General features: G+C 43.5%; 1 protein-coding gene across 2 annotated transcripts in view; it reads left to right on the top strand.

The window, feature by feature from the left end:
* The window catches only part of ECRG4 (ECRG4 augurin precursor), a 26,518-nt gene extending 19,353 nt beyond the window's left edge, over positions 1-7,165 (top strand). Inside the window, exons 2-5 of one of the 2 annotated variants that reach the window (XM_024215286.3) lie at positions 444-564; positions 3,286-3,333; positions 5,446-5,603; positions 6,727-7,165. In XM_024215286.3, the coding sequence (XP_024071054.2) occupies positions 489-564; positions 3,286-3,333; positions 5,446-5,603; positions 6,727-6,888 (444 nt within the window). In that variant the 5' untranslated portion in view covers positions 444-488 and the 3' untranslated portion in view covers positions 6,889-7,165. The remainder of the gene's footprint in view (positions 1-443; positions 565-3,285; positions 3,334-5,445; positions 5,604-6,726) is intronic. The other variant, XM_024215285.3, reaches the window with a different exon arrangement.
* The last annotated feature ends 5,965 nt before the right edge of the window (positions 7,166-13,130 follow it).

Below are 13,130 nucleotides of genomic sequence, written 5' to 3'. Positions count from 1 at the left end.
GGGGCGGTGCTTTTTTTTGCTGCTTGGGACAGCAAAAAAGTTAGAGCCGGCCCTGAGGGCAGAGTGAGGGGCATGGAACAATTGCCCCTGGGGGCAGGGTGAGCGGTTGGGACCATTGCCCCTGGGTGCAGGGTGAGGGACACATTGCCCCAGGTGTGGTGTGAGGGATCAGGACCATGGCCCCTGGCAGGGTGAGAGGATGCTTGGAGCAGGGCCATTGCCTCAGGGATGCTGTGCTGCGCTGCGCTGCGCATATCCCAGCTGATCGGTGACCCTGGGCTGTGCAGGAGCCACTGCCAGTGGTGCCCCTTGGCCCATGTCCTGGCGGGGGCGCTGTGCCGGGGAGAGGCGCTGACTGAACCGCTGTCGGGGGATATGGCCTGGGGTCCAGACCAGCCCTGTCCGTGCTGTCTCCTGAGCCCCCTCCCATCCATTCCCTGTAGGTGGAAGAGCTGCGCTGCCCCCCTCTCCAGCTGCCACCTGCCAAGATGGTGCTATCGGCCTGCCGGGGGGTGGTGCCCCTGGCTGCTCTAGCACTGCTCCTGCTCGTCTGCCTGGCTCCCGGTGAGTATGCGGCACACCAGGTGCTGTAAGGAACACTCTGTGCCATGCAGATGGGAACCAAGGGGAGAGGGAGGTGGGTGGGGATGTTGGGAAGATCCCCAGACACCCAGCAATGGGCGCCCGTGCCCAGAGAAAGGCTGCTCAGTGGGGAAGGGAGCTAGAGGGAGACCCAGTAACTCCACTAATTTGAATATAATTAAAGCCTCTCTCTGGGGCTAAAGGATTCCCTTTGTGTATTGCAGTGTCACACACAGAGGCCTGCACTGGATCCTGACCTCAAACTTTGGGGGAGTTCATGATCCAGCAAGCATGGACCAAGCCCACCTCTCAGTTACCATCTCAGTGGGAAAGAATAATTGTGAAAGGTCTCATTCCAGTTGCCCAGGGCCCACGGGGAAGTGAATGGTTTTATAGATAACACACACTTTATAGACTCAGAGACTTTAAGACCAGAAGGGACCATCATGATCATCATGTCTGACCTCCTGCACATGGCAGGCCAGAGAACCTCGCCCCCCCACTCCTGTAATAGACCCCTAACCTCTGGCTGAGTAACTGAAGTCCTCAAATCATGGTTTAAAGATTTCAAGTTACAGAGAATCCACTATTTACACTAGTTTAAACCTGAAAGTGACCCGTACCTCATGCTGCAGAGGAAGACGAAAACCCCCCAGGGTCTCTGACAATCTGACCCAGGGGAAAATTCCTCTCATTTTGCAATACTCAGCACTAAAAAAATGATGAAATCTAGAAGAGCTCTGCTGTAACTGAAACTAAAAGGAGAATTAAAAATGAGAGAGTACCATAATTTTTTTTCTCTTTCACTTTGAAAAAAAAATCTGGTTCCACCCACACTTATTTATTGGTACAACCATTTGCTCTAAGACTTTTATTTTCTATAAAAAAATTGTCCTTATGTTCAGTGAGATATGTTAGCTGACAAGGCCATTATTCATTTTAGCAAAGTTGTACAGTAAAAGCTTTGTTATCCGGCATGTTGGGGGAACGGGGGGTGCCGGTTAGTAAAAAATTCCGGTTAACTCAGAGTTATACTTACCAATGGAGGGAGTGAGTTTGGGTGTGGGAGGAGGTTTACGTGTGGAAGGTGGCTCGGGGTAGGAGGTTGGGGCACAGGAGGGGTTTTGGGGTGCCAGATCCAGGCGGCACTCACCTTGGGTGACTCCCCGCAGGCGGCAACATATCCCTGCTGCTCCTAGGTGGAGGGGCAGCCAGGTGGCTCTGCATGTTACCTCCACCTGCAGGCGCCGCCCCATAGCTCCCATTGGCCATGATTCCTGACCAATGGGAGCTGCGGAGCCAGCGTTCGGGGCAGGGTGGGGCGGGGGTAGCAAATGGAGCCCCCGTGGCCATTCCTCTGCCTAGGAGCAACAGGGACATGTTGCTTCTTCTGAGGAGCCAACGGAGCCAGGTAGGGAGCCTGCCACCCCAGTGCCAACCGGACTTTTAATTTGTATTGGGAGATATCAGAAAGGCCATTTTCTAGAGCTTTGGTAAAGTGCTGGATCACACAGCTTTTACTGTGCTAAAGGAATCTAAAGGTTCAAGGATCAAGACTGGGTCTGTTAGGAAAAAAATCTCCAATCATCTTATTTAAAATTAACAAGTTTGGGAGCTGGGCATTCCAGTTATGCAAGCTGAGAATCAGATGTGCTGAAGGAAACATGTAAAATTACTCAGACCCATAAGCTTGCTAAATGTTCTCTTTGTAATGCCAAGCTAGGTAATAAAAAATGAACAGTGCAAATGCTTGATGAGTTTTGCTGTGCTGAATTGCCACTGGATTATGGAAAGTTCAAAAGTCTTAGTTAAAACGTGGAGAAAAATAGACTAGTCAATGGATTTTGTTGTCATATTTACATACTGCCTGGCAGCTCAGTGATGACAACTCTCCTAAATAAAAGGGCCAATTCTGCAGCTTTTACCCAGCCCGTTGCAGTCAATGGGAACTCTGACTGAGCAGGGACTGCAGGATCAAGTCCATAAGATATAATTAAAAAAAAAATGCTTAGAAAAAATGACCCAATTAGTGCATAGACTGACATTTTCCAATATTACAATCATATTTGCATAAATTAAATACTGCAGCCTGTTTCTTTTTTGCTTTTAAACAGAGAAGGTTTTCCCTAACAATTACACCATTATGGGCAGGCTATAAAACAGTGGTGAAAGCAACTGGGTATTAAAGGGCAGGATATTAAAATATGCTGGTGTGTGAATACACCTGATATTTTTGACTAAGAGGCATACAATTCTTACAGAGAAATTGTTTTAGCAAGATTACAGTTCTGAAATGCTAAGAGGAAAATTGTACCAAGTCTGCTTGCTAATATGCTTTTTATTCCGTGACAGAATTTCTCATGATGATCACAGCAACATGGACGTTACATCCTGGTACTGACACCAGGAAGAAGTCTTGATCTGCTAAAAAATAGAGCAGTTGCATGAGATAAGGACATATTAGGTTTCAGTGTCGAGCACCCTTGTGAAAAGATGTTAGAATCATGAAGGTCTTCTCAGAGCATGTGTTTTACTTGAGTGTCAGACCTGGAGCTAGGACAGATACTAATGGGGACTTGCTTTGTTATAACACTATTCAGGAGTTATGTCTTTTGTATTTTTTTTTCAAGTTACTGTTTTACTTCCTGTTGTTCAAGGTGTATAGCTAAAGAGTGTACTTAATCTTTATTTTTATTCACCTAGATGGTTCAAGAGGGAATAAACTTAAGCTGATGCTTCAAAAACGCGAAGGTAAAACCTCCTGAACAAACTTCAAATTGCCTCACCGCTTGTGTGGGTTGGGATTTCTTTGCAAAAGAAAAATTCTTCAACTGTTGTCCCTGCTTTGATAAATCTCACATAACACAGAAGCTCAGCCATATTGGCTATGTCTGTGACTCGGCTTAACCTGTTCTGTCAACTGGTCCTGGACATTTTCTGCAAGGTCATCAAGGCATCAGCGGATAGTTTTATTTGGCATAAGAATGGATTTCAGTACCATGGCTCTTTATTTCATAATTCCACACCAGTCTATTGCTGCTGGAATTAGACGGGTCTTATCAATGGTGCATGCTTATTTGCATTTTGCACTTTGTATGGCCCGAACATAAGCTGCTTCTAAGGCCTTTAAAGAAACAGTTGCTGCTTTGGACAAGACTTTTTTTTTTTTTTGCCACTTTAATTTTTCCTTTTCTGAAGGGAAAAATCACAGCTTACTTATGAATTTTGACTGTATGGTTTCTATATGTCTCTGTAGTTTCCCCGGCCTCAGACTTTCATTTACTAACACTTGGCAAACAAATGGCACATTGGGGCTGTGAACTTTCTGCAGTAACATGAAAAACCAAACATAATATAACTATCTGATGATATATATATATAAATATAACATATAACTATCCGTATTGTCTCACCTCTTCCTTTCCCGTTTAACTTTATTAAAAACCATCATCTTCTTCAGCTGAATGTTAACTACACACAGGCTCGGTAAAAATTGTTCTAGGATGAAGATTGGATGCCCCTGTCGCTCCCTCAGCACCCTTCCCCTAGCTTCTAGTGCTGCCTGGACTGGAAGCTTCTCTGTGCCCTCTGCTCCAGCAGGGGGCTTTCAGCTGTGACACTTCCTGCTGAATGCTTTCACCAGCCAGAAATCACTCTGCAGGAGCTGAAGGCATAGAGAGCCTCTCAGCTAGGGTTGCCAACTTGGTAATATTTAAAAACAGGACCCTCCAGCAAGAGTGCCAGAACCTCCCCTGTCCCACCTCTTCCCCCTGAGGCCCCGCCCCTGCCCCACCTCTCCCCCTGAGGCCCCACCCCTTCCCTGCCTCTCCTCTTCCCCTTCGCCCCTGTCGCTTGCTGCTTTTCCCTGCCCACCCCCACCAGCCCCTGGTCAGGAGGGACTCGCCTGCAGAGCAGCTGGGAGCTGCAGCTGCCTGATGAAGGTAGGAGGCGGCTCCAGCTGAATAGGGGTTGGAGCGGGTGATGATCTGGTGCCTCCCTGCCTCCAGTAACCAAACTTTGGATGTCCAGTCAGTAGATCTGACCGAACACTGTCAGATCACCTTTTCAACCAGACTTTCCAGTGGAAAACTGGGCACCTGGCCACACTACTCTCAGCCCCAGCGAGCAGAAGGATAAGATGCAGACCCATAGATAAGACGCATGATTTTTTTCTTAATTAGAAAAAAACAAGAACAATCATATTGCTATAAATTTCCCAGACACTCATAGCTCACCTTGAACCCTTTGTAGCCACATCTCACAGTCTGGGAAGCACTGTACTATGCTGTCCATTAAATCCAGCCCAACTCCCACTTTCTATGAGTGGACTAAAAAGTAATATAACTCAAGATATAAAGTACTATTTTCACATGACCACACAACTGATTTAAGATTGAAAAAAATATGAATTTGAGTTGTTGGTGTTTATCCTAGTGCCTTAAGGCTTGGTTCAAGAATGTGTTTTGTTTGCATGTCTCTTCGTTTCCCCTCCCCCTTATACCAACATGGAGCTATGATGCTTCAGCATGTCTCCTCAGAGTGGAACACAACTCATAGTATGCAGTAGTTTCGTCATTCCTTGTTTAGAGTATACCTTCTGGGCAAGGATAGCTGATGGAAAATCCAGCACGTAGGGGAAAGGGGCTGAGGGAGACACACAGACAAAATCCAGAATGAAGTAAACTGACAATGTCTATTTTATTTACTTGATTATGTCTTATTATTACTACTCTGTTGTCACTATTGCGTGCATGGTAAAGCCAAGCATGAAGGTGGTGACTTATTGCTAAAGGCATAACAAGGCTAATACATTTTGGGTTGATTAAAAAGTTACTGCCATGTCATTTGGGGACTTCATTTCAGCTCCTGCACCAGCTAAGACTGAGGTGTCAGTAAAAGAAAATACGGCCAAGGAGTTCTTAAGCAGCCTGAAACGCCAGAAGCGCCAACTGTGGGACAGGACTCAACCCGATGTGCAGCAGTGGTATCAGCAATTCCTCTACTTGGGATTTGATGAAGCTGTGAGTACTAGTCTTGCCAGTAGGAATGGGGACTTCCGTGTGTGTGCAAATATAGTGATACTAAGAATACATATCAATGAAAAAGTGGCTTATTTCTTTTTTTCACAAGTTTGACACTCTCGTACCTTTTGAAAATAGAGAATTGTGATGTATAAATGCAAACCCAGTAGTTATTTTTGATAGCTTGATTTAAAACCCTGTTCATAAAAAATGATATAAAGAAAACATGTTCCAAAATTTTGAATCCTGTTGGGCTTCAATTTAACGAAATTGTCATCTGGTTTATATGGAAGTGTGTGGATGAGAGAGAGACATACACCAAACAAAGTTACCAGTGTTGAAATGAGCATTGTGGTCTCAGTCTATTACTTTGGGTGTTTGGACAAATCACAAACCCACTCATAGTTTAGCATGATTGGCATTCGTCTCAGAAGAGGCAAGAAATTTGAATACCGGCTAGACCATTGGCAGTTGAGCTTTTAGATCACATACCTACGGTATATCCAGCTTTGATCAGTGCTGTAACTTTCAAATTTGCATGAGCACTAAAGGTATTTGGGCACCTAAATTCTTTAGAACTCAATGGACGTTAGATGCCTAAATAGCTAAGTTTTAAGTTAATTAAAAAGTTTAAAGAGAAGTGTGTACTATTTGAAGGCATTTGACAAGCCTTCTTTCCAGAGAAATAGTTAATTTGTAGGAATGTTAGAGTGGAACGGAGAGTTCCAGTTCCTCTGCATATTGCACAAAGCTGTAACTGAGAGATCACTGAAAGTGGGGAATAGACATATTTATAGTCACACAGTCCCAGCTCTAGCATAAAGAGGAGGTAAAAAATAAAGCTATAGATGTTAAATTCTTGGCTTCTTGGAATGTTTTTGATGAGGTTGAATTGGCACAGAGCAGTTGTACTACAGCTAGACTTCCATGACTGTGTGGACTGTTTACTGCACTAATTTTGGAAGGCCAAATGATTTTTTTTTAAAAGCCTACTTTTTTCAAATAAGCAAAGGCTTAACATTCCTAAAATAAACCAGAAGAACCCATTACATTGTTTTCCTTTTTTACAAAATGATTGTGGCTTTAGAATACAAATTGATTCGTTCTCATCTTTTATTTGCAGAAATTTGAAGACGACGTCTCCTACTGGACAAACCTGGGACGTGGTGGCAATGAATATTATGGAGGCTACTACCAGGACCATTTTGATGAAGATGCACCTATTGGGCCCCGAAACCCACACACCTTCAGGCATGGAGCAAATGTCAACTACGATGATTATTAACCTCATTTATTCTACTGTAACTAAGAATTGTATGTCTGTATCGGATTGAGCTAAGCCCTAGCCTCACTAACTCACATTCTCTCTCTTCCTCTACCCTCTTTTTTTTTATAGTAGCCATTTGTTATAAACAAGGAGAAGAAAGAAACTGTCTAGCACAGGAGCCTATTTGGAATGGGCTTCTATAAATACTTAATAGTACACTATGTATAAGTGTTAGAATTAAAGTCTTTTGGTAGAATAAGCATTTTTCCATTTCTTGGGTAGAGTTTGCAATAGCTGACCATTTCAAAGCACTACATTATTAGGGATTACATTTTCAAGGGCTTTTTACTCATTCTTAAAAACTGATTGCCTAATTCCATGATTTCACCAATTTTGGTATATTTTATAAGACAATGCGTTTCAATGTGCTCAGTTATTTAGGTCTGTGTCAGTACTGTAAATAAATCCCACACTCTTAGAGGAAAAAATGTTTCCTCAAATTTAAACATCTTCCTGGGTCCTTTCCCTACATTTCCATTTTCAGCATCCTCTAATGCATAATATATATTCAATATTATAGCACATGTCGCATCCTTTACAACTTGGCTGTAAAAGTTTAACCTGGGCTGAAACTTGGCATAAAATTACCAAAGGAGCTATTTTAAAGTTATGTGAGTGCAAAAATAATAGATGTTTAAAGGGTCTCTCCATCACTATATAATCAGGTATAAAATATATTGTCCCATGAAATTAATAGTGATGAAATAGCACCAGACAGTGGCCTCTGCCGTGGTCATGGGAAGTGCAGCCTGGATACGATCACATTATGCTGTTAAAAGGGAACATAAAGCTATGATCAAAAAATTGTGTCTGACTGAAGGGGGTAGAAAAACATCCAGGACCCAACAAAGAACAGAGGGTTTTTGTGATGCAACCCAACCCCAGGCCCAGCTTGTGTGTGGTAAGTTGAAAATGGGCTAGGGCTGCATTCTTTTTTCTTAGCATGGCCCTATGGGAAGCCTTTATTAGGGTTTAAATGAATCTAAGAGGACACCCTCAAAGACATGAGGAGTTTCAGAACGAGTATAAAGGTTGATGTAAATAGAGGAGTCAGAGGAGAAGTTGGGTGGCCTCAGGATATTGACACTGGGGGAGGAGGTGAGGGTGATGAACAGGAAGACACGTTCTGTAAATCCAGTCAGGAACTTGTGGCAAACTGGGGCTTGAAGTAAATAAGAATTTCCAGCACCGTGCATAACTATAAATGTCTCCATGCCAGCTATCATGTCTCCTAAGCTTACTCATTATTTATCTTCTGTCCGCAGCCAACCCCAGCAGATGTAGTGTGATGGAGAACAACCCAGCAACCCAAGCAGTACATGAGTGCAGGGATGCGCTCTGGAGGCAGATGCTTGGAGATGGAAACAGATTTTTTAAAATGCTAGTTAGTTTTCCCTTGCACCTGGCCCCACCTGCTTTTATGCAGATGAAAACTTACACACAGAAAATATTTCCTTTTATGTTTTGGATCGTTTGCACATAGGCTCCCACCTATGGAGCCTATGTGCAAATAGTTACACCAATTTAACTAAATTTGGTTTAACTTTATCATGTAGACAAGGCCTCAGCTACCACATTACACTGCATTAAGTAGGCTTCTCTTGACACCATGTCTTACAAGAGTGAAAAATACTAGTTTTGGAAGCTTTTCTCACCCTTCTGTGTCCCTGCTAAAAATCAGCAGGGCTTTAGAACACTCAACTGAAGTTGGTGATTTCTCCCCCAAAATTTCAGACCTTAACATCCAGTGAAAGGAAACATCGTCAACAATTACAAAAATATTACATGTTCTTTCAGAACCTCCTTTGACACAAATTTAAACCAAAAAGGAACTTTTTGGTCCTGAGATAAAAGCTTTGGTTTTTAGAAAGGGTTTTAAACTACATATAGTATTAAAATAAGTTATTATATAAGTCTATGAAAATCCTCAAAGTTATTTATTTTAACTTCTCCAAAATGGTTCTGGCCAGAAAAAACAGCCAACAAGAGGCCACATGTTCCCCTCTTCTCATATGCAGACAATATAGATAGCCCATTGGCAAATCATAGAAATGTAGGCCTGGAAGTGACTGAGATAGGTCAACTAGTCCAGCCACCTGCACTGAGGCAGAACTAAGTGTGACGGGTTCAGTCACAGAGACTCTGTTGAGGCTGTCACTGACGTGCTGGAATTACCTCTGAGCCCGTTTTCCACTGCCAGCTTGGGACTCCAGGACCCTGCCTTGTTGAGCCAGACACACTAGCCTGCTGCAACACGGACCCAGGTCTGGTCCATGCCCCCAAAGCTGCAGACTTTAACCAAAAGCTGCTCAGCAGGTCACCTATCTCCAGCACCCAGACCCCCATGGGATCCAAACCTCAAATAAATCCGTTTTACTCTGTATAAAACGTATACAGGGTAAACTCAAATTGTTTGCCCACTATAACACTGATAGAGAGATATGCACAGCTGTTTGCTCCCCCAGGTATTAATCACTTACTCTGGGTTTACTAATAAACAAAACTGATTTTATTAAGTATAAAAGTAGGATTTAAGTGGTTTCAAGTAATAACAGACAGAACAAAGTAAGTTACCAAGCAAAATAAAACAAAACACACAAGTCTAAGCCTAAGACATTAAGAAACTGAATACAGGTAAATCTCACCCTTAGAGATGTTCCAATAAGCTTCTTTCACAGACTAGACTTCCTCCTAGTCTGGGCCCAATCCTTTCCCCTGGTACAGGTCTTGTTAGTTCCAGCTCAGGTGGTAACTAGGGGATTTCTCATGACTGACAGCCCCCTTTGTTCTGTTCCACCCCCTTTTATATCTTTGGCACAAGGCGGGAATCCTTTGTCTCTCTCTAGGTTCCTACCCTTCCTTTTAAATGGAAAAGCACCAGGTTTAAGATGGATTCCAGTTCAGATGACATGATCACATGTCACTGTAAGACCTCCTTCTTCATTACCTAGTAGCTGGAAGACCCGTACATAGGAAGGCTTGCAGGTAAACAAACCCATTCACAGTTCATTGATTCTGAAGCACCCTTAATGGCTTCCACTTAACATGTTTATATCTTATTCTCCTAACTCCAGACATAGAAATAATACATGCAAACAAATAGGATGACCACACTCAGTAGATCATAAGCTTTGTATTGATACCTTACAAGAGACCTTTTGCACGAAGTATATTTTAGTTACATCATATTCACACTTATAAACATATTTCCATAAAACATATGGAGTGCAACATCACACTAAGTACCTAGCTCAGCCTTGACAGGTGTTTGGCTAACCTGTTCTTAAAAACCTCTAGTGATGGAGCTTCCACAACCTTCCTAGGTAATTTGTTCCAGTGCTTAGCTAACTTAATAGTTAGGAAGTTTTTCATAATGTTTAACCTAAATCTCCCTTGCTACAATTTAAGTCCATTACTTCTTGTGCTGTCCTCAGCAGTTAAGGAGAACACTATCAATCACCCTACATAAGAAAATAAAACAGCCATACTGGGCCAGACCAATGGCCCATCTAGCCCCGTATCCTGTCTTCTGACAGTGGCCAATGCCAGGTGCTTCAGAGGTAATGAATAGAACACTCAATCATCGAGTGATCCTGTTGTCCAAGCTTCTGACAACAGAGGCTAGCGATACTCGGAGCAGGGTGTTCCATCCCTGACTGTTTTGGCTAATATCCATTGATGGACCTATCTTCCATGAACTTCTCTAGTTCTTTTTTGAACCCTGTTATAGGTTTGGCCTTCACAACATCCCTGGCAACAAGTTCTACAGATTGACTGGGCATTGTGTGAAGAAGTATTTCCTTTTGTTTGTTTTAAACCTGCTTCCTATTAATTTCATTGGGTGACTCCTGGTTCATGTATTATGTGAAGGAGTAAATAACATTTCCGTATTCATTTTCTCCACACCAGTCACGATTTTTATAGATCTCTATGATATCCCCCCTTATTTGTCTCTTTTCCAAGCTGAAAAGTCCAGTCTTTAATCTCTCCTCATAAGGAAGCTGTTCTATACCCCAATCCTTTTTGTTGCCCTTCTCTGTAATCCTGTCCTCCAAAGCGCTTGCAACTCCTCCCATCTTGGTATAGTGTGCAAACTTTATGTATGTATTCGCTATGCTATTATCTAAATCATTTATGAAGATATTGAATAGAACCAGACCCAGGACAAATTCCTGCCAGCGGATACTTCATATACCCTTCCAGCTTGATTGTGAACCATTGATGATTACTCTCCAGCTTTTCCAACCAGTTGTACACCCATTTCCTAGTAGGTTCATCTAGGCTATATTTCACTAGTTTCCTTATCAGGAGGTCACATGAGGCAGTATCAACTGCCTTACTAAGATATATCACATCTTCTGCTTCCCCACAAGGCTTGTTACCCTGTCAAAGGATGTTAGATTGGTTTGACATAATTTGTTCTTGACAAATCCATGTTGACTGGTCTTTATCGCCTTCTTTTCTTCTAGTTGCTTTGCTCCATTATCTTTCTAAGCAGCAGAGTTAAGCTGACTGGTCTATAATTCCCTGAGTTGTACTTATTCCCCTTTTGACAGATAGGTACTATGTTTTCCCTTTGCCAGTCCTCTGGGATCGCTCCCATCCTCCATGAGTTGGCAAAGATAATTGCTAAAGGCTCAGAGAGCTCTTCAGGCAGTTCCTTAAGTGTTCTGGAAAATAACTTGCCTGGCCATTGTGGCCGATGAAATCACATAGCTACCCTTATAAAATGGAAAAGTGGTCGGTGCGCAGTGAGAGCTCCTAAAGAATATGAACAGTTTGGCTGTGAGCCAGCTTTTAATGTTTCAAGACCTGACAAGGTCACATTCCTGCATGCTGAATCAGTAATTCAGACCAAGCGGTGGTCCTACCAATTTTCTGAGAAAGTGTACAAAATGCCTGTGGGATCTCACTTCTTTTTCAAAGGACACCGCTAATAATGAACATTCCTATAGTGACTGTTAAATACATCCCCTGCCCCATGTACAGAGAAACATTTTCAACAACTGCCTGTCCACTTCGCCCTCACACACAAAGGCAGGCTCCCAACTATAGCTGGGCAACATTATTTTTTTTAAAAAAAAATGCAATTTTGGTTCAACTGAAACTGTTTGCAAATTCAGGACAAGACATTTCAGCCAAAAGGAAAAAGGGGTGAGGGTAGAGGAGAATGAAAACAAACAAAAACAAAAAACAGAATGAAACATTATTTTCGTTTTGAATTTAGCTAGAATTAGCTTTAAAAGATTTTTTTTAAAAACCCAACTCCAACTAAAAACATTTTGTTGTTGTTGTTTTGGCAAGAACCAACGCCAAATGGTCATTTCAGGGTGACCCAGCACAAAACGTGTTTCAGATGTTTCTGTTTTGCCACTGAACTGAAGAGAGAGAGAGAAAAAAATCAATTATTCCCCCAGCTCTATTCCCAACCTCCTCTTCACACACACCTGGGCCAGCTCATGCGGCACAGCTTCCTTTCCTCTCTGCGGCTCTCTGGGCCACCAAGGTGCAGGAAGAGGTTACAGAGAGCCCCCCTGCACCCGGAGATCCCAGGGGCCCAGGACAAGGGGACTCCTGAGCAGCAGCAACGGCCAGCTCAAACCATTCTGCCTGGGCTCATGCTCCCCTCCTCCAGGCTAGGCACCCTTCTCAGACCCAGTAAACCTTCCCTTTTCCCCAGGAGAGTCCCAATTTCAGACACTTTTCTCATGGGCTCCTGAGTAGCAGCGTGAATTTCCAGGGAAAGAGACTCCAGCAAATGGGGGGTTAAACACGACCTTCCCTTCAACAGTCCTAGCCTCTCTGGTCTCGCTGAGGTTGAAAAATATGTGCGGTCCTGCACTAACTCACTTATACCTTTGCAATCTTCCCACATAGGTGCAGTGGCTCTGGAATACTTTAGAGTGGGGGTGCTGCGCCCCCCTTACCCCAGTCCACGCCCTCCAGCGCTGGGGCCAGGAGCAGGACGGTGGCTCCGTGAGGGCGGGGATGCAGACAGGGCTAAGGGGGCTGAGGCTGGGGGCGGAGCCAGCAGCATAAACCGGGACCATGATTTTAAGCCCATCACATTTATCACCTCTTCTATCTGTTCACCTTTGGGAGGAATCAGGGCCAGCTCTAACTTTTTTGCTGCCCCAAGAAGGAAAAAAAAGCGCCGCCCCCCGAGCCCCCCCACCAAGCGCCGCGCCAACCCCCCCCCC

The sequence above is a fragment of the Terrapene carolina genome, unplaced genomic scaffold (assembly GCF_002925995.2).
Source record: "Terrapene carolina triunguis isolate 2854851 unplaced genomic scaffold, T_m_triunguis-2.0 Scaffold21, whole genome shotgun sequence".
Taxonomy (NCBI): Eukaryota; Metazoa; Chordata; order Testudines; family Emydidae; genus Terrapene; species Terrapene triunguis.
This window is presented reverse-complemented; position numbering and strand designations above follow the sequence as displayed.